We start from the raw sequence: 21,371 nt of genomic DNA on the forward strand, positions 1-21,371 counted from the left end.
CGTGAAGCGCACCCTCATTTCCCTATAGGAACACTGCAGCGCTGTATTATGGCGTGTCCCCCGGAAAGTGAAGCCCGAGCTGTGGGCTCCAGTGAAGCCGCTGAGGGAGCCGCAGGGGCCCGGGCTCCTATCCGACAGTCTCCTGCAGTCATCGCAGCCTCTCCAGGATCAATGATGGTGGAGTCAGTGGACGATGCGGAGGGGCTATACGTTGCGGTTGAAAGATGCCCGCTGTGTAACACGGCGAGACGGAGGCTGACCTGCGCTCGGTGCATTCAGGCGGGCGACTTCGTTTATTTCGATGGCAGAAACCCTGAAAGGTGCGTTCAGTTTATAACGCTTAATAATATTCATGTTTTCCTCTCATTTCAAAAACGCCCCCACGCAACAACTAAGCATAAAAGAAGTGTGTAGTTAGCTGTCTGCATCACAAGAACCAAGTAGCCAGTTAGCGTGAGTAGCCAGTTAGCTAGCTAACCTAACTAGCTCATGTTAACATGATCGTGTTCTTTATGTAAACAGTAGTGTTTGCTAGCTCATGCTAGCTAACGAACGCGCTAAACAACAAAGAAGTCCATATGCTCTTGTCTACATAAGCGTCCTCTTTGCGTGTGTGTCCATCTGGGCCTATAGGTTAACCACTGTAAGTGTTTAAATCCTAAAAAACGAACTTTGTTGCCTGTCTTAGCGGAGTGGCTAGCAGTTAGCTTGTCCAAAATCATTAGTCGAGTAGCTGCTAACGCTAGCTTAGCAATAAAGTTGAAAGTGCTATGTTGAACGTGTAGATGCAGCCTAAATGTATTCCGCGGAATAAAGCTATATACTAATAAAAGTCTACGGTTGTCTATATAATTACTTTCTGTTGTTGGCTTTTCGTCATTGCTTGAAATAAATGCACAAGAACTATTAGCTAGTAGATTTAATATTAGGCCACTGTGGCCATACACTAATAAACATGGTGGAAGCGACAGAAAGCCTGTTCCTAATGCGTTTTGACCCCATATTTTAAAACGAGTCTTTGTACACTTGATCAAATTGATACATTTATGTTTGCAGATACACAGAAAAGTTGGAAAAGCTTCAGAAGATGAAAAATGAAAAAGAGAATCTTCAGCAAAGGTGAGCCACGTTGATTATTCTCGTTCTGAATTATAAATCACTTGTAGCTTTGGTAAACATGCAGATGTTCAACACGTTATCAATAATAATCTTTGATCATTTAATGAATAAACATTTGCCTTTTTCATCTTAGAGTCATCAATGCTATGAACAAGAAGGTCCAGGCAGACCAACTTGTAAGTTTGTAGCTTATTTGAATGGAATTTGGGAACACAGTTAACATGTGAACTTTGAATGAAGAGAGAGTTCAGTGTTCGTCTGTGCTCACTGCTAGTTGTGATCACTTTGTTTATGGCAGAAGTGGAAAATCATGTCATGCAGGATGAAAATTGAGCAGCTGAAAGAAGCAATCTGCAGTGGGAATGAAGAAGTGAAGAGTGGTGAGTGTTTAGAGAATGTGACTTAAACCATCAGTTCTGCCTTGCTTTTATGCTGCTTTGATTTTTTTTATGGAAAACTCCACACGTCATGATCAGTTCCGTTTCCATTGTCTCCCTTTTTTTAAGGCAAAGATCTGTTGCTCCGCTCCCAGGAAGAAGGCCAGAGACTGCAGCGCCGGGCTAGTCGGCACCAAGAAAAGAGGGACAAGATAGAGCGTCATAACCGTCGCTTGAGTGAGCTGCTGGATAAAAGGACTAAAGAGTTGCAGGGCCGACTGGAGGCTCTGGCTGAGGTGCGGAGGGGCCACATCCTGGAACTTACCACCTACATCTTCCCCACACAAGAGGAGAAGCAGGGTAGCAGGTATGTTGTTATTCTGATGCCCATGATGTTCATGTTTAGGGGGAATATCCTTCAGTATTTTTAAATTATAGCGTCTTATTGGGTGGCTTTAATCACAATGACTGGCTAAAAAAACAAAACAAAAACCTTCCCCAGGCTGTTTGCTTAGCACTAGAGAAATGTGATACATGTCCACCCAAAATAGTAATGCCTAAAGATGGTTGTCATCTGAAAGCAGTATCACAGCCTATGTGGGCTTTAATCACACACAATCATAGTTATAAGCTATACAGTTAGAGATTGTAATTTGGCTTTGACTGGAATTTCTGCCCTCAGGGACCCAGCTGATCCTGCTGTGGCAGAATATGACTTTGCCCTCACATCTAGCACTGTAAGTGAGTTAGCTGAGGCCCGTCGAACAACTTACATGTCTGGACGGTGGATCTGGGATGACCAGAATGGAGAGACGAGCATTAGTATCACTGGACCTCATGTCACTCTGCCCAGCAATGGAGATTGTTCAGCCTACTACAGTTGGGTAGAGGAGAAAAGCACTAATCCAGGCCCAGGTATGGATTTTGTTGCATATCAGTTTCCTCTTATTGCTGTATTGAGACATTTAGATCCAACACAGTTGCCATGGCAGTCAGTGACATTTCAAAGCCATGTTTTGTTTAATTAAATAAAACTGCTAAGAGCTATAATTTTCCCTCATGGCTGACTCACTGATTTGTTTAGAGTTTCATTTCTTATAATCTGTGGATCAGCATTCTTCAGACGAATATCTGTATGTCAGTTTATAGGGAACATATGTTTTCTGATAAGAAATGTGATTTTTAGGTTGAAAAAATATATTTTTATTGGATCCACTTTAGCAGGTTTCTCATAATTTCCAACGCAATAGCCAGTCTCCACCTCAAGAAGAATTTTTATATTTTGATGAAAATGAATAAAACTGTGTAGATATTATAAAATCCATAATGAATACAGCACTATGAGAAATAATGATTATTGCAGGCAGTTTGTGATGAGTGACTCTGAAAGCTTTGCTCTGTTTTCTTTTTTTTCTAGAGCTGGATCATATAAATCCAGCCCACACCATTAGTGCAGCTCTCTGCTATGCTACTCAACTTGTTAACATCCTTTCTCATATTCTGGATGTCAATCTGCCCAAAAAGCTGTGCAACAGGTAACATACATGCTAAAGCTTATGTATCACTCATTTATCAAATAATTGTTTTTTTCCCCCAGGTTGACTGTCCAGAGTACAGACTGTAATAGTTTTTCTTCATGTGTCTGTTGTGTTGTCTTTTTTTTTCAGTGAATTCTGTGGTGATAATTTGAGCCGTTACAGATTTACTCGCGCTGTCAACAAACTGAACACCAACATCCTGCATCTCTGTTTCTCCCAGGTAATGCTCTCACTATTAATTCTCACTAGTTTTCCTGAGCTGAGTGCTGAGTTTTGTTCATGCCTTGTTCTTCCATTCTTCATTTTTGTCAGCATGTAGACAGTGAGCTGCTCCATCCCCACCACACATTGAGGAACATCATGTTTTTAGTCTCTCCAGAGAATAAGAACCTTGGCAGGTGAGGAAGAGCCTCAATTTGCTTCGTCTCTTACAAAGCAATATTTAATGTAGTTAACATAAACACAGTAATTGAATACTGCAGAAATTACAGTAGGAAAGAAATTCAGTATCATGTTTTTTATTCTAAGTTTAGTAACAAAATTTTAAATGTGATCCCCTTGAACCCCTAAATTATATACTGTTAATTTCACCTGCTTTTGTCTTCCAATGCCCTCTCCCTCTTTGTGCAGGACTGGGCCGTTTGAGGTCAGTGCAGATTTGGAAGACTCAATGGAGTTTGTGGAGCCAGAGGCTGCAGGGCCTACGGAGGAAAGTGGAGATGAGGCAGTGACGGATGAAGAGACAGACTTGGGTACAGACTGGGAAACAGTACCTAGCCCTCGCTTCTGTGATATTCCTTCTCAGCCCATGGATCTGTCTCAGAGTACAGCCATGCAGGCCTCCCAGCCAGTAGGCAACGCTGGAGGAATGATCTCCTCCGCTGCTGCCTCAGTCACTTCCTGGTTCCGTGCCTACACTGGCCAGCGCTAAGACCAAGCTGGGGTGCAGACTGCTGTAGCTATGCAAACAGACAATTTGTTTCTCCCTCTTTTGTCAGATCTTATTGGAAAAAGGGATGTTTACGGTCATCTGACGGCATGGAGAAAAAATGAATGTGTGTGGTGGAAATGAGGGGGAAGGAAACCATTTCCAAAAGCAACCAGTTTCTGACAAGGAAGGCAAGCTGTGTTTTGAGGGTTGATAATAGAAATAGGACTTACCAAACTGCTTACTCTGACATTTCAGACCTTTTGTAGCTCACAAACACTGTAGATGCCCCTCATTATCCACTGTCTGCAACTAGCCTCTCTACTATAAAGCTTGATGCATAGAAGAGACATGATCTGTTGTGAAGATTGTCAGCAAGTTAAGAAAATAACACTACAAGAGGTGACAGATTGTGCAAGTTGCAAGTCACATTGATGGGCTTGTTTGCTTACACAGAAACACTTTATTTTTTGAATATGGAAGCAAACAAGTTGAAAACAACTTGCTGGGTGATCTCACAACACCCATATGTCAGAACCTCCCTTCCAGTGTGAGACTCCCTTCAGAACCACCATGAGATTGTAGTGTTAGTGGCTTAGTATGTTCAGTTATTTTAGCAGTGCAAGAATAGTAAATGTAAGACATTGGTTGTCAGATTCATCTATGACATTAGAGAGTGATCGTGCTGGCAGGCGCCGACATGTCAAATTTTGCTGAAAAATGAAAACGCACCTTCTCACCAGCTATTCAGCGACCCTAACTGTATAAATGTTGCAGTAGTCTGGGAATGGATTATTGATGTTATGGGTGTGTTTGTATGGTATTTTATTAAATTTTATATATATATATATATACACATATACATATATATATATATATATATATATATATATAAGGAGTTTTACTTTAGGAAGAAATAAGTGGGGATGCTCATTTTATGCCATCTTGGCAGTCCTGCCTTTCTTTCTATTACTACTAACTACTACTATGGGATCTGGTAGGCATGAACTTTAGAACTGAAATCTTGATTAAAAATTTATATCATGGTTTGGTTGGGTTCTATTGTCTTATTGGCTCTGTCTTGATAAAGTCAAAAAGATGCATCTTAAATTTGGAGGACACTTGTGTAAATGTGTGACAAGCAATATTTTGTATGTCTGGGCAAAACTGAAAAAGTATAATAAAAAAAAAAAAACACATTATTAAACTGAAACATGTCCGAGACATTTACTGCGTATGACAAAACATTGTTGTCATCAAGAATCATTTTTGTTTCAGGGGAAAGAACCGATTAGTTGTCTGGAATTAAAACAATGGGAACCAGATATTTTCATGCATTTTATTACCCAGTCAAATGTGTTCATCCACTCATTTATACTGTGCACTTCAAGGCCACACAATTTAAAAAGGAGAAAAAGAAATATTTATATATCTGTATATACATAGTTTGAGTAAAATAAAGCAACTGTGTGATCCCAATGCACATTTGAGTATTAGGAGATTTTATATACACATACACATACAAGAAAACATTAAGCATTGTATAATATTTTATATATCTCTGATTAGGAGATGTCAGATCTGTCAGGCACAAGGAACAACAGGGACATGAAAGGGTAAAGCAACTTGAAACTGCTTAATAGTAAAAGTCAAGCCCAAAGGTACTGGACTTTTTACTCCACTTATACCAAATATAACATTCAGGCTCGTTCACCAATATCTTCCAAGGTTTTGTCTTAATTTCCTACGTTAAGACTTTTTCTTAAAGTCTGTCAGATTCGTGATGTACTCCTAAACTGTTCACATACTTGAGTGTGTGCAGATTCTGTTCTTCCCTAAGAAAAAATCCCAAATAGGGAAACATTGGTAAATGTCGGAATTTTTGCAAATACTGCATAAGTGGGTTTTAAGAAGAAATTTCTTAAGAATGGTTGGTGAATGAGGCCCATTGCCCTTAAAAATATTCCAGGGATCATTAATGTTGTGAATTTCTTTCTCAAGTGCAATAGGTTTACCTCTCCCCCAACCTTTGTAAGTCACAAAATCCTAATACTAAAAAGTAAATTCTCCCAACTTTAAAATCATACACAAATGTTCAAGTTAGAATGCAATACTTGCTTTATGTTTGCATGAAATCAAAAGAGGAAATAGGTGCAGCTTACAGATCCTCCAAGAATACACTTTATTGAAGTAAAATGCCTTATAAGGCAGAAAACAGGTATTACAATAATGCTCTTTAAAATTCTGAAACACACTTTGGAGACCATTCTCTTTCCATTTCTGTGAATTCTGTGTTTTTTTCCAGATGCCATCCAGTAAGCTGCTGTTAAGATAATATGGTTGGTCAATCTCCCCACATTCAAATGTCTCCTTGTGAGAAACACTGCATCATACCAGGGAGATGCCAACATTTAAAGGTGTATGCACTGCTATTTTACAGTGGTTAATGTAAGGATTCACTGTAGAACAAGAGCAAGCAATGTGAAATACACACACTTTGGCATTAAAGTGTTGAACCTGAAGTTGCAGTTCAAGTCACACTTATGCCATCATTCTTCACCCTATTATGATACATGACTCTGCTATGTACAATGTAAACAACTGGGCTCAGAACAACTTTCAGACCAGCCAGAGATAAAGTCAGCTACTCCAACTTTCCCCAGGAAATGTTATTAGGATGAGATGGTGCATGGGGCAGTGATTTTAAACAATTATATTAAGCCCTTTATGTAAGCATCCCTACTGTGAACAAGATAAAGTTTCCATCATATAGAAAAGTTAGGCTTATTTATGTCAAATATACTGAATGACAGTGAACGCAAATCAATGAAGATTTTTTGAGGTGTTCCTTAAGAAATAAGTTAGTGAAAAGTAGGTTAATGCTTGTCAAGAGTAGAATCAGTGAAAGCAGTACCCTGACAGAATTCATGGGAATTCAGTCTTTTCTTAAAAGGTTAAAGTGCAGACCAACTTTAAGGACCTGAGGAGGGTAGAGAGATGAGTTGGTGGTTAGCAGGAGAGGATCAGAGGAAAAAATTACAGCAATCCACCTGGTTAGTTTCAGCAATATGGTTACAAGCAGTTTCAACATCCAAAGAAAAAAAAACAAAAACAAAAACAAAAAAAAACAAAACAAACAACAGCACATGCTCATATGGCAGCACAGAGGCACAATAAACACTGTTCATCCACACAGCCCAACCAAACACAGCTCAAACACTATCCCTCCTCTGGCACAACTACACATCTTCACAGTCCCTGCTTTTCTTATAAATTGGCATATTGATACTATAAAAGGCAGGGACCCAGCGGTTGTCATGGAGTCCCACATTGCAACCAGGTGTGTCTTTGTGGGACCCCCTGCAGCACATCCAGTAGCCAGGGCCATAAGGCAATGCCTGGCAGTAGGGTTTATGGTGCCAACGACACAGTGACACGTCACCACGGTCATAACGCTTCTTGCACTGCTTGCAAGGATCATCTTTGTAGCGTGGGTCACTCACCCAAAGGGAGTCAGCTGGTCGCACACCATAACTCTCAATGATAAACTTGAAGTAGTGACAGGTGCACTTGAGAGCAGCCAGGCTTTCGGTAGGCAGCAAGCTGAAAATCTTGACAATAATGTGATGGGGCAAGAAGGCCATGTACTGTTGAGGCTCCAGAAGGAGCTGAATTTTGAAGCGGGTCTCCAAGAACTCGTGAGACACTAGGCGACGCAAGGGCAAAGGCACAGGATCGCGACTAATTACACTGACTTCCCCTTCAGTTTCCTCTACATCAGCCCCCAATCTATCCATGTTCTCCTCACTGGATGGCTCTTTAGCTAAAAGAGGGCCCAATGTTTGCTGGAGTGACCGTGCTCCTGCATGGTCACTCTCTTGGCCATTAGAGGAGCACTCTACATTCTGAGATACAGGGCTATTCTCAGAAACAGTCAGAGGTTTCTGCTCCTGAAGTGCCTTAGGGGTGGAAGGGGCAAAAAACAGCATGCCTGGAAGAGGTTCTTCCCCGCAATCACTGGCCTCTGGGTTGGTTTGACTGGTTAGAGGCTGCAAGTCCTTTACTGTCTCTATATTTGCACATGTCTCTTGTTCAGCAACATTCTTACTTCCTTGCTGTACTCTGGTATAGCTGACTAAACTCTCAGAGTTCTCTGTTGACACAGGCAAAAGGGCTTCAGAAGGGCCACTGAGTTTGTCAGTCACGCTTGTCAGTCCTTCTGTTGCACTCTTTACCCTCTCATCTTGAGGCAGGGCAGGCACTGCTGGCTGCAAGGGCACAGAGCATGGTTCAGACCCTGCCAGCAGAACACGTCCCACCCTCCTCCGTAGACTATTGTTGCGGGAGAGGTTTCCCCCATCTCTGAGGCTCTGTCTGCTTAGGCACTGTGATTCCACCTTGGCAACCATGTCCAGTACCCGCACTGATTCCTCCTCCTCAGGAACCTCTGATGGCTGTGGGCCTTGTGATACTTGCTCTGTAGGCTGAACCAGCGATCCAGCTTTGGAGAGAGTAATTGTGCTGGAGCTTCGCAATGACTGAGGCTTCAAATCTACCTGCTGATCGCAAGCCCTCTGCTCAAAAAATGCCACTATTTCCACAACAGAGGGCGTCTTTCCACCCTCTTCTCCATCTGTTCTCTCAAGTTCCCCAGCTACACCATAGCAAGGATCTGAGTTTTTGTTCGCTGTCATGGGTGCTGTGCATATCTCAGGTTTTTGAGCTGGAGGCTCTATGCTTCTTTGCTTATCTGGGTTTCCAGACCTTTTTCTGCGCTTTGCTACAGACCAGTCACCATCCCAGCAACCTTTGCTTTTCATTGATACCACTCTCATATCTGGGGTAATCCCCCCTCTCTCTGGTGCTTTGTCATTGCCACCTGCACCAACATGGCTACACTTCTGGGCAGTAAAGATTGTAATCTTCTCCTTGGTATTCCCAGGTTTGATGACAGCCCATATGTCTAAAGATCCTTCTCCTTCCTCTCCCTGATAGATCCTTAGTGAGCCCTCATTCTCCAAGCCAGTTGAGGTTGAGAACAGAACTAAGGAACTTGTGAATGTAGTGACAGAGGAAGGTGCCTTGATCTTGTGGGTCCAGGCGCTGGAGAAATCTCCACTTGATCTATTGGGTGGGGCACTGCCATTATTGGTGGTACAACGGAGGGTATTAGTAGAGATGACACTGAGGGGGCACCGGTTGGCTGTACCGTTGCCAGGCGAGCCCATGAGGCTACATGCTTGGCGAACACCCCACTCAGTTCTGAGTACTCCTCGCTGATCCACGTGAAGATTGTGTGTGCCATCTTGCCCTCCCTCTTGGTGAAGCTCTTTATTCTGTGTTTTGGGATATGGCTTGAGGTGCATGGTGGTAGACCTGTAAAAGAAGAGGAAAAAAAGTCTTAAAAGGGCTGAATCTCCATCTTCTACCACTGTGACTCAAATCAAAGTACTGGGGCTCATCACCCAGCACAAGCGTCAAAAGAACAAGCAAATAAATAACAGGAAGCGCCAGCAGAAAGTTGCATCTTCTTAAGCATCAAATGATTTTTGGTTGTGCAAAGTGATTTATTAGCCACACATATTGGGTCCATTATACTGGTGTTTGAGTATGCAGTCCCTGTGTGGCATGCTGGACTTACTCAGTCCTTATTAATATAGTTGGAATGTGTGCAAAAGTGCGCATGTCACATCATTCTCGGAGCATCTTATGTCAGTTACCTCCATCCCCTCCTTTAAGGAAAGGCAAGAACAAGTTTGCCTAAAGTTTGCTCTCTGCAAAGTTTTCAAACTGACTTCCACCCTCTACTAGGACGGACCACACGCAACAGTCGTTGACGTAATATTTAACTGACTAGGGCTGAAAGTTATTATAATTCCCCTGTCCCATATCTTACGAGACTTATTAATAAATACACATTATAGATTGATACTTGACAATTATATTTATTCAGGATTTGTTGTTAAAGTTGGTAAGATCTGTCTTTTCGGTGTGTGTTAAAGATGTGAAAGCAAAAAATCACAAGACCACCAACTCTGACAAAGACTTCTAACGGTTCTAACAGTACGGCTTACGAAGCAGGGCTTTAAGTAGGTGAGCTTGCTAAGGGGTCAAAAAATATTTTGATGAACCACTGTGATATATACCCAAGGTCTGTATTGTCAAATACAAACACCTATTAAAGCAAAATGCTAAAGCAAATAATAGAATTCAGAGTCATTTGGGGTAAAAACCCAACTGTGACAGATGTTTTCAATCCAATGACCCTAAAGCACTGTGCATCAATACAGCAGTAGAAGTTCAGGCATGGTCACGCCCAAAACAACAACAGCTGACTGTTCCCTTTGGCCCTTGAACTGACATAATAGGAGCAGGGCCACTCATGTCCAGACACAGCTGGGGAATTACACAAGCAGTCAGCTGACAAAGGCCCAGCTGCTCCAACAAGCCTGCAGAGCAAGCAGCAGCAGCCACATGAGTGGAATGCCTATCAGACAAGTGCTTATAAGGCATTCTCACAAACCCAGGCCTAATAATGGGAACATGAAAAATAGGGTGGGTTATTACAGGGTATGCGTGTGGACACTTATTATAGATCCAAATTGTAAGGGTGCTGCGATAGTTTTGTTTAAAAAAAAAGGAGAGGTTACAGATAATTGAGTCTATACAGTCTACTGGTATTGTAGGGCAATCAGACAGAAAACAGCATGGAGCATGAAGGCTTGAAATGCACCCTTGTACAGTCTACATGAAGGACTATTTTCCTGAGCCTGGAGCAACAAAAGGCAACCTATGTGAATAATTTTTGTTGATTTGGTGTTTCAAACAAAAAGAGAGGGAGCTCATGTGTGTCAAGTCAACAGTGGCTTACAGCTCCATGGATACAGACACACATTTCCTGGCACAACACCCCCTTTGGTTTCCTGTCTTGGCCATAACTGTGTTAGTACAGGGCACACATGGAAGCTCTTTTTAGGAACAACAGTTTTACAGAGTGGAAAAAAATACCTGAACACAAGTTCAAAACTGTCCACAAAGAAAACAAAGTAAAAGTAAAAGTAAAACCAACCCTAACCCTAACCTAACCTCCTTGTTTCTACGCTCATTGTCCATTTCATCAGACATCAGATGCACTTACCATTTACACTTTGTAGTTCTGCAATTACAGACTGTAGTCCATCTGTTGCTCTGCATACTTTGTTAGCCCCATTTAACCTGTTCTTCAAAAGGTCCCCAACAGAGCAGGTACTATTTGGGTGGTGGATCATTCTCAGCACTGTAGTGACACTGACCTGGTGGTGGCGTGTTTCTGTGTTGTGCTGGTACGAGTGAATCAGACACAGCAGTGCTGCTGGAGTTTTTAAACACCTCAGTGTCACTGCTAGACTGAAAATAGTCCATCAACCCATAATATCCAGCGAACAGTAACAGCAGCATCCTGTGACCACTGATAGATGAGGATGAGCAACAGAAACTGTGCAGTGGCAGATGAGCTACTGTCTCTGACTTTACATCTACAAGGTGGACCAACTAGGGAGGTTTTTACTAACAGAGTGGACAGGGAGTGGACACAAAACTCCAAAACCTCCAGCTGCATTGCTGTGTCTGATACACTCATACCAGCACAACAAGCACAAACATGTCACCACAGTGCTGAGAACAATTCACCACTCAAATGATACCTGCTCTGCGGTGGTTCTGCAGGGGTCCTGACCATTGAATAGCAGGCTAAAGAGGGCTAATAAAGCACGTAGAGGAAAAAGATGAACTACAATCTATAATTGTAGAACTATAAAAAGCACCTATATGGTAAGTGGACAAAATGTACAATGAATGTAGAAATGTAAAAAACAAGGAGGTAGTTTTAATGTTATGGCTAATCTGTGTATATAGGCACTTTATAACATTGCAACATATTACCTGACTAGCTCAATCAGCTAACAGAAAGACTTCTACAGGTGCAAAGCTGAATCCAATCAATAATTTTCACTTTGCAGGGAATTCACCTGAGCACAAGAGGCCTTGAGGTCACTGGGTTGGACGTTTGGGAAGTGCTTTACTCTCTCTGCATATATGGCGACGCTTGGGAGAGCAACATTCATTCTATTTAGATTTCACATTGTTTGTGGATTTTCTGTCATAATAATTCATAAAAAATGTAAAGTTTTTGTATTGTGTGAGCTTCATCGGCACTCACTTGTGTAGTGTGTCCACAAAACAGGTGGCAAGTGATAAATGCCATGGAGCGTGTGCAGGACAGAAAATCTATGATTTTCAAAGTCGTGTTGTATCCACTGGGCTTTATCTGCATGCTCCAACTCAACCAAACAGTGTCCTTTATGATTTATGCCAGTAAGCTGAGGATGCTGCATGACTAATGTTTTGAGAATCTACGAGCATCAGCTATCTTTCTACAGTCACGTGTATCCAATCTTCTGTTCACTCAGTTTGGTTTACATGCTGTTTAAAATAATAATAAAAAAGCTGCTATTTAACCCAATTGTGAGTCAATTTTATGACAAAAGTATAGCATTAAATCTCTTAATGGCATGGCAACATGCTAAATTTGATCCCCTCCGGCTGTTATCCACCTCTAGATTTTTAAGATCCTCTAACCAGTTGGTCTTAACTGTTCCATGGTTGAGATTCAAAGGAGAGAGGTTTAAAAACCTCTTTACTCTTCCATACATTGGAGTTTTTGTGGTTTTGTCTTTTGCTGCATTTTGTTCTATTGACTTATTTATTTATTTATTACCAATTTATTTCAATTTCATTCCTTTTCCTCCCTATTTATTTCTTTTTCTCTTTGAAATTACTTAATTGTATTGTACAGCACTTGTTTTTAAATGTACCAAATAAAGGTGACTTGACACTGAACAACCACAGAAGTTGAGAAACAAAGGAAAATGTAGCACTGCTCCACTTACCACCAACACAGAAGTACACAGGAGTACAATTGTTGGGTGGGAGCAAGATCACATTGGAGAGAAGTTCTCATATCTGGCCCTGCGAGACTGATTTTTACCCATTACACAATCTGGCAAAGACATACAGCCACAACCCAAGCCTTGCCTGCCCTCACAACTCAGACTTTCCTCAATACCCTGTACCAAAACACATGTCTGAGCTAATGACAATTAAGTGAAAAAGTTGATGTGCATCATGTTTAAGGAAAATAAACAGACTACAGTGAAAAGCAAAACTGAGGAATGAGTCATGTTAAATGATTAGGTGAGCTCATGTCGAACTCAGCACTGCTTCAATTAAGTAAAGATTGTTATCCCCCACTTCTTGTTAAGGTCCATGACTTCCCCTACAGGGGGCCTGCCAAGGAACCTGTCCAACTCAGGAAAAAAGAAAGGGTGAGGTCACAACTGTGGAGTCTGTTTTATGCCAATGATGTTGTAACACTGTTCTTCTGAGGCAGAGGCAGAGCATCTGGGTTTGCACACGCCACCACATGTGTTTTTCAGTCTATAGGTCAAGCAATGCAGTCTTCATTTAAAGACAGACATGGCAAGAGCAGAGTTTTTAGAAGAAGCAATAGCCAGACTTGTTTGTGAAACTACTAAAATGCAGAAAACAAAGACAATCTGGTTTTGATATCTAGTACTTGGTAACCACAACCTGCAAAGTGTTGTCAGGAACACTTGTTTAAAATGTGACTGAACACATTGCTAATCATTTGCCATACTCTGCTACTTTAACCATTCCATTACTAGGTAACTCCTTCTACTCACATGACAACAGTCTCTCCCAGATTAATAATGGCCCAAATATTGAGTGCCTGAGAGGACAATCACATATGGTTTACATTGTTTACATGCTCAAGAAATTCAGTCATTTTCATACTTTACTTTGGAAATGCCAATACGTTTGAAGCAGCATGTGCCGATACTACAAGAATCTTACCTCCAGACTGTCTGCGGATTGGAGGCTCGTTTCCCTGGTTCCCTGTAAGGGGTGGGGCTACAGTAACTGATAGTTTCACATTTCTGAGGCATTAGGCTCCTCCCTCCAGTGCAGAGTGGTGTTCCTTTCCCGCTTTCAGGCCTTCACCCACACTGCAATAAACCAACACACAAAGACATGGATGATGTTACAACTCTGGCTTCTGGACATGAGTGAACGTGCAAAATATTTCATCAAAGGGAATAGGGAACATGAGGAAGCATTAGCTACTCTGTAAGAGTGAACACTAACTCTGTTGGGATTTAACAGAGACATTCAGTTGGACAGTTGGATGGCAATCATGTATGAACAGCCAATGAGGACACACTGACCATCATTATCATCTGTATTTGTTCCCCCCTAGGGAACGCACGCGCGCACAGAGATATGTACGATATTAATATTGTGCTTTCTTAAACAGTTTGTTGTCAAACAAATATATCAGCCATGAAGACTACATATCTACATATGCCTGAAGAAAACCTTCTTTTGGAACAGGAGCTAAAAGTGTGGTGGTGCTTACCAATGACAAACCATCATTGTGCCCCTGGACACTGGGATATTCACTGTATGGAACAGCACCAATGCCTTGCAGAGGCATTTCCTCAGAGCACAACTAAAGTATTTTAAATACCATCCACAAAGCAAGTCTCCAGCAAAACAGATTAATACACATCTCTCTAATGTAAGTGAAAACTAACAGTTCCATAAATCACATTTTATGTAGCATACAAAACATAGAATCTCACGCTAAACCTTTACACACTGCTTAGAGAGATGTACTCACATGACCTATTCCACTGTAGCCATGTCTGTTTCAGCATCAGAGCATTGCTGCAGCTCACGCAACACGTGAACACTGCAATATGCGTGCACTGTTAATTTCAGAACAGCACATGGTCAAAATTGTCTGACACTTCCAAAACTTTCACCTAAGCAACTGTGATTGGCTAGCACAGTTGTGGGTGGCTCTGCTTAGAGGCATGTGCCTGCAATGAGAAATAAAGGAGGTCTGAGGAGCCAATGGCTATTCAATGTCCTCACATGTCTATATAAGGCAACAATAATCAATACTTTTAGAATCCCACTAACAAGAGAGACAGAACCCAGATTATGTAAAGGAGGTGTCAGTCCCTCACATGCAGAGGCATGCACAGGCACACAAAGTTTTTGTTCAGCAACCAGTAAAAATAAACAGGACAGAAGACAAACGGAGTCATACATTGAAACACACATAAAAGTTCTGTTGAGAGTTCTGTCGGGACTGTGCATTCCTGAGAGAACTTTTCATATCACACTTCCCCTACCTGAACTTTCCAAGGCTTTCCAAAAACAATGGCACTCATTCAAGAGGTGTGGCTAGCTAGCTTACACAATGCCATTTCTAACATGTCCGAGACCAGTGCCAAAACAGTCCAGTCATTACAACAGCTTTTACAGTCTCTTACAAAAATACATGTAAGCTGTAAAAACAGGCTTGTAAAGTCAGTGGAACACATTTATGCAAGGTATCACTACAGTTATGTACAAAATAATAAGCACATTACTCTAGTGTCATCCATACCAGGTTATGACACTTCAAATGTAAGACAAAAGTACAATCCTTTTGTGTAGAATGCTAATGTAAAGAGCATCTGAAGTAGCCTCCTAGACTTTAGCCCATATAAAAACTGCACAGGACCCTTCAGTGGTTCATGTCTCTGCAGAAAAACTATGCCTTCAGATATTTTTAACAAACTCAGTCAAAGCAGACCTGATACTAAAACTGAAAATTCTTGCTCTCCACACTGTGGTCTTGCCATTTCAACACACTTGGCAAAGACTCTGGACCTGTTTTCTTCATTCAGCACTGTTCTCATTCAAAGCAACTAGGGGCTTTTTAAACATAGTGCATTCTACTTATGGAGCTGTTGTGCAATAAACTGCCCCTCCTTATAAAACATGTTGCCCTCTTGTGTGTTCTTAGGTTGCAAACATACTTATGATTTCTTTCCCTCCACAAGGTTGTTTTCTATTTCAGAATATTATAATGCTTTCTGGTTATATTCCACTGGGCTGAAAAAGGTAGGTAAAAAAAAGTACACTGACCTGGCCAACAGATTTAACAAAAAGAGGTTTGTAATAACATTTACAAACATTTAAAAACACATGGCCAGCCATGAGAAAAGTGGAGTACTCCTCCAGTGCCTTCATTCTGCCTGCTGCAGCTAGTTAAACAAACCAACAAACCAACTTTGCCTTGTTTACTACATGTATGAAGATCAATGGCAGACCAATAAAATCAATTATAAAAGGGCCTGACAATCTGTCACAAAGTCAGCAATTAAGTTGTTCTTTGACCAAGAGTCAGACATTTTCCAATAAAACCATTAGGCCATCTCTAGAATGATGAGGGTTGTGCTCCGCAACAGCACAGGCTCTGAATTTTACTGCCATTGCAATGGCAACCCGAAGGTCTGTAGCCTTGATGTGCTTGTATGCTCTCCAGCAACGCTCAAGGCTCCTGCTCTGACACCAACCTAGAAATAGTAAAGTCAAGTGTCGCCTTGTAGCCCACCCAACCACTTCTGACCAGACAGCACAAAACAAGAGATGAACACACCCACAATATGCAATAGTGCTGGATGGGCCTGATAGACAGATGGACAAAACAAATAAACCTTGATGCACTGACTTGAGCAACATGACCAAATATCTTCCTGCAAATTCACTTCATTCTTTACTGTACTGTCAATCAAATACTGATATCAGCAGATCTTCCTAAACAACACTGACTCCGTCTAAAGCTTTAAGCGCAACAAAGTGTCAACCTTCAAGAAAAATGTGTTGTGACTGGCCTGATAGCTCTGTAGGAACTGAAATGTGCCTGTGAATGGAAACATTAGAGTCTCACTGGAATGCATTGTAACAGCTCAGAACACACCCAGGGACAAAGAGCACACGGATGTATGCTCATGTGCGTTTGCTCACAAACCAAATCCACACTTGAGTGCAAGCAACTACTGTACAAAATGGACTCGGAGCTAAGAGGAACCACTGCCACACATGGGTTTTACATTTCAGTTTGTCCAAACAAAAGGTCCTACTAAATGCTACATGCATCAAACACACCACGGCATTACACGTACTATCTAATAAATAAACTATGAAGTAGAGATGGAAATTTTTAGGGATTAAGCCTAGTTATGAACTATTCTAAATTCTGAATGGAAATTCTCAAGTCAAAAGAAAATCTATCACAAGACTAGGCTTTAAGGAAATCAACCACAATTGTATAACTAATTTTATTGTTATTGTGATGAATTATATCATTGTGCACAATTCTGGGTTCATCATGAGTGTCATCAATACTTCTAGAACACAGTGATCCTTTAAAAATAAATAATAAAAAAAAATATATAATAATATATAATATAATATATATATTTATTTATTTTATTTTTTTTTGGACCAATATTAGAGAGCCTGTAAATACCCAGTGTACAGTAAATGCAGAAAATGCATAACAAGTATAGAAACTGCACTATAATACTTCTTTCCTTTTCTGATGCCAATACTGAAACCTTGAGCATCGGCTGATACCGATCTCAGTCTAACATTTTTTCTTTAAAAAAACCTACACTTCACTTAAGATGAGCATCTAAAAGTAGGCCATCATGCTCAAACCCCCCACTGCCCCCCCAACATCCAACCCGACATTTTCTGCTGATATTGGCCCGATATTCATAGATGGTATAGGACAGTTACCATCACAACCCATCACGTAACTCATTTTTGCTAACTGTTTGATTTTTATACCTCTTGTTCCATATTAATTAGATAACTTTTGTAAACACTGAATTTTAAGTCATCCTGCTTATTTTTTCATGGCTTTCTTAAAATGTGGTATTATTATTTTGCTGTTGCATTTTGTCCATTCCAACTTATTTGCAAACCTCAAAAAAAAAAACAACAACAAAAAAAAACATCACGATATGTATTATGCACTGTGAATCTGCAAGTACCATGATGTTAAATTTGTTTTACACCCACTCTCACCACAAAGGTCATTCCAGTTCTACACACAATACTGTAGTGGCCTTTGTAATAAGGGCTACTGTAGACTTGTATAAAGCACAGCACTTGGAAGGGCAGGCAAACTCGAGACACTTATCTACGAGACAAGCTTGTCACAACCTGCTGCACAAACCTATTTCACCCACACCAGTGTCTTTCAAATAGCTCTCAGAGGCTTGTGCGGTGGAGTAAAATACGTCTCCCTGAACACGCCCCTCTAGCTGCTACATGACTCCAGGCAAAGCAGGCAAACAGGTTTTCAGAGGCTGTGGAAGCAGTCCAGTTGTCAGACGCCCCTTGCAGGAACCAGAGGGATGACTGCACTGAAACAGGTGGTCAGGCTGTGTACTCCGCAGTGGTTGCCAGACTTTTCAAAGGCGTTCACTTATTCAATGTGAGTACATATTCTCACAAGCAGATGAGCAGCAAAGAGAAGCATCATCAAAAAGCTGCTGCAGTTCCACAGGTTTCAACATGAACATTTGTTAATGGAGATAATGACTGCAGAACAGGTCAAGTTTCGAATTGTTTGCAACACTTCGAGAACCAAGGACTTGTAAAAAGCATGCTTGATTTGATGCAAGAATGTATTTCATATTTTATTAATACACCTAAAATAATCTCAAACACACACAAGCATTGTTTCCTTATTACCTTGCGATTGTGGTATGCTTCAGCATTATTACTGAAAAAAAAACCCAGTTCCTGATTCTGTTACACAGAGATTTTTACCAAATACATTAAATCAAACAGATGCACAATTTTAATACTATCATCAAGATAGTACACCAATACTGCACGGCCACAATATGGTCTAGATGCGTGGATCTAGATACATAGGTTTTAATATATTTTAAAAAGTAGGCTAATATTACCTGAGAGATTCATTATAAATAGGTCAAGCGTAAGAGACCGAAATATCACTAAAGTATGATAAGCTGGCCTACATTAAACCTCTACTGCTTAATACAGGGCAGAGGTATGAAAAAGGAAGTTTACAATTGTCCAAAGTGGAGAGCATATAATTTTCCAACGCCATAAGACAGCAAGGTTTTGAGCTTGAAATTGACCAGACAGACACAAAAGCCACTTTTCTCTCTACTAGTCTACAATTACAGCAACTGAATGGCTCCAAAATGTTCATCCCACTTCCCCCATTACACAAAAACAAGGCCCTTGGATCTTTCCACTGTTGCTAACTGCTGACCTGTTAATCACAAACCAGGCGTGAGTTCAAAGTTTGGCTAAAAGCCTGTCTACAAGCCTGGCGGTCACACTGCCTGTGCTGTAAGGCTTAACTCACTACAATTTGTTGGCAATTCAATCTTAACTCATTCATCAACATGGAGGAAACTATATTTAGGAAGCTCATTTCTGCGTGACGAGTTTCACGGGGGTGTCAAATGGTAGCACAGCTATTCTGCCAAACAATAGTTATTCTGTTTCTTTGCATCACGTGTTTAGTGAAGAAGCTAACGTACCTTCAGATGTATGGAATAATGTGTGGGCTCATTACTTGTAAGGAAGTAGGCTACATTAAAGTAGACAGTATAACTACAGGCCTCCCTGTAAACTAATGTTAGTCAACTGCTTATTCATTGTTTTGTTAGCAGCAACATAGAAGTACACTTAGGCAGAGACTAAAACAACCAAAAAGAGGAAACTTCCAAAGGGACGAAACTAGATTAATAAAGCCAACCTACTAAAGGGTGATTCCGACAAATTTTCTAAAGATTCTACAGAACTGAACTGTTAAGATGGTAAAGTCACTCAGGCTGTCTTGAAAATGTACCATTCCAGAGAAACTGAGCAAGTCTACAGCAGGGCTGATGGGAACCAGACATCTGAAGAGTTTAATAGCCTCTAAAAGTTACCTCACAGAAAATTACAACACAAAATGCTTACAAACATGTCACCTGATGCCCAAGACTTTTTTAATGATAGTTTTGACACAAGGCTTCAAACTAAGATGTATTTTTAAAAATCAATTTGTGGTGGAAAAGCACATGTTGCTTATATATTTTAAACATTACATGCAAAAACCCAGGTAACATGTAGATTCACTGGTCATTTTGAACAGCAAATAAAATGGCCATATTTGCCATGCAGACATCAGAACCCCTACTTCCTACCACCACCACCATGTTAAAGCAATCAGAGTAAGTTTCTCTACAATGCTCCATTTCACATTAAACCACTCTGAATGACTGAATTATGCAGACATTTTTTTTAATCGGTGGCATTCCCTTTTAATTGCAGGACTGTCGTAATGGTTAAAACTCTCCTGTCTAGGCCATGAAATGGAACATGACAAGCTAATATACAGCATACAAAAATATATACATGCGAAATTTAAATCACCATTATTGTTAAAAAAATAATCTTGAAAATTAAAAAGATGCCAAAAGAAGTCAAAAACTGACTATAGCAACAGATGCCGCACGGTAGCGTTACGTTATTCGGCTACGACAGTTAACCTACTTTAGTAAACATTATCTAGCGTTAGCTAGCCAGTCAACTTACAGTACGGCCCAAACAGGGGCTAGCCAGTTAGACCATCACAGCATGAAATGTCTTCGTACGCCAATATATAACGCCAAAAATGAAACCTGACAGGGCACATCCAGATAGCAATATCCAACGTTAACTACCTGGATTAACTCGATGTTCCAGGTGAATCGTCTGAAGCAGTGCAGTTTTGCAGAGAAAATACTCGTACGTCAGTTACGGAGTTCAGGGGTGTTTAAAGCTAGCGATGCGTCAGTAAGTTACAGAAGCAGCCTACAAAAGTGTTTAAATGCGTTATTCCCACAATACAGACCCTCCACCCACCCACAGCTACCTGGCTGGCCAAAACACCCTGGAAATTACTGGCTAGTTTGACCAACCCAGCGAGCTAATTACACACGATGAGGCAACCTTTAGCTTACTGAGCTAGACAGGCTAAGGCTAGCAGGTTTCGGTCGACAGCTCGGCTATTCAGCTACGACTACAGATAAACAAATGCAGACAGTGCGTTAAAATGACGTTAAATTAACCATTTACTTACACGGGTTCGTAATACAGTACTGAAAATGCAGCAGTGTTAATATCTTATCACTGGCCCTCATCATCGGGCAGCAGCAGTTAAACGGAGTGAAGCTGACCTGGGCAGAAGTCGGAAGCAGACGCTGCGATTCACTTTGCTGGATTTTTTCCCAGGTCGCTCTCTTTCTTTAATCTTCACCATTCAGGCGGATTCACGGAATCACAAAACTCCTTTTCATTTCTTAAGTCGTGGTTTAGGTCAAACGCTTGTGTTTCAACAAGCCAAATACAGTCTTATAGTCCTCGTCTCTGCTCTCCACCGTCCTGCGCTGGCGGCGGATCACAGCCTGATATACGCGCGCGTCGCCGTGACGT

General features: G+C 41.0%; 2 protein-coding genes across 4 annotated transcripts; one reads left to right on the forward strand and one right to left on the reverse strand.

The window, feature by feature from the left end:
- Positions 1-48: 48 nt before the first annotated feature.
- atg14 (autophagy related 14) lies at positions 49-7,079 on the forward strand. Its single transcript, XM_036594250.1, has 10 exons — positions 49-320; positions 1,057-1,119; positions 1,253-1,295; positions 1,418-1,499; positions 1,626-1,863; positions 2,179-2,411; positions 2,914-3,031; positions 3,164-3,254; positions 3,347-3,432; positions 3,665-7,079. The coding sequence occupies exons 1-10, from the start codon at positions 49-51 to the stop codon at positions 3,963-3,965; spliced, it is 1,527 nt and encodes a 508-aa protein (XP_036450143.1). The 3' UTR covers positions 3,966-7,079.
- fbxo34 (F-box protein 34) lies at positions 5,288-21,357 on the reverse strand. 3 transcript variants are annotated; one of them, XM_036594248.1, is made up of 3 exons: positions 21,019-21,357; positions 13,875-14,026; positions 5,288-9,338 (listed from the first exon to the last, which is right to left on the reverse strand). In XM_036594248.1, the coding sequence occupies exons 2-3, from the start codon at positions 13,964-13,966 to the stop codon at positions 7,202-7,204; spliced, it is 2,229 nt and encodes a 742-aa protein (XP_036450141.1). In that variant the 5' UTR covers positions 13,967-14,026; positions 21,019-21,357; the 3' UTR covers positions 5,288-7,201. The 3 variants fall into 3 exon arrangements, with proteins under 3 accessions (XP_036450141.1, XP_036450140.1, XP_036450142.1); XM_036594247.1 differs by having other exon boundaries at positions 21,116-21,356; XM_036594249.1 differs by lacking the exon at positions 21,019-21,357 and adding an exon at positions 20,621-20,959.
- Between the last annotated feature and the right edge of the window lie 14 nt (positions 21,358-21,371).

Source organism: Colossoma macropomum, unplaced genomic scaffold, assembly GCF_904425465.1.
Source record: "Colossoma macropomum unplaced genomic scaffold, Colossoma_macropomum, whole genome shotgun sequence".
NCBI classification, from domain to species: domain Eukaryota; kingdom Metazoa; phylum Chordata; class Actinopteri; order Characiformes; family Serrasalmidae; genus Colossoma; species Colossoma macropomum.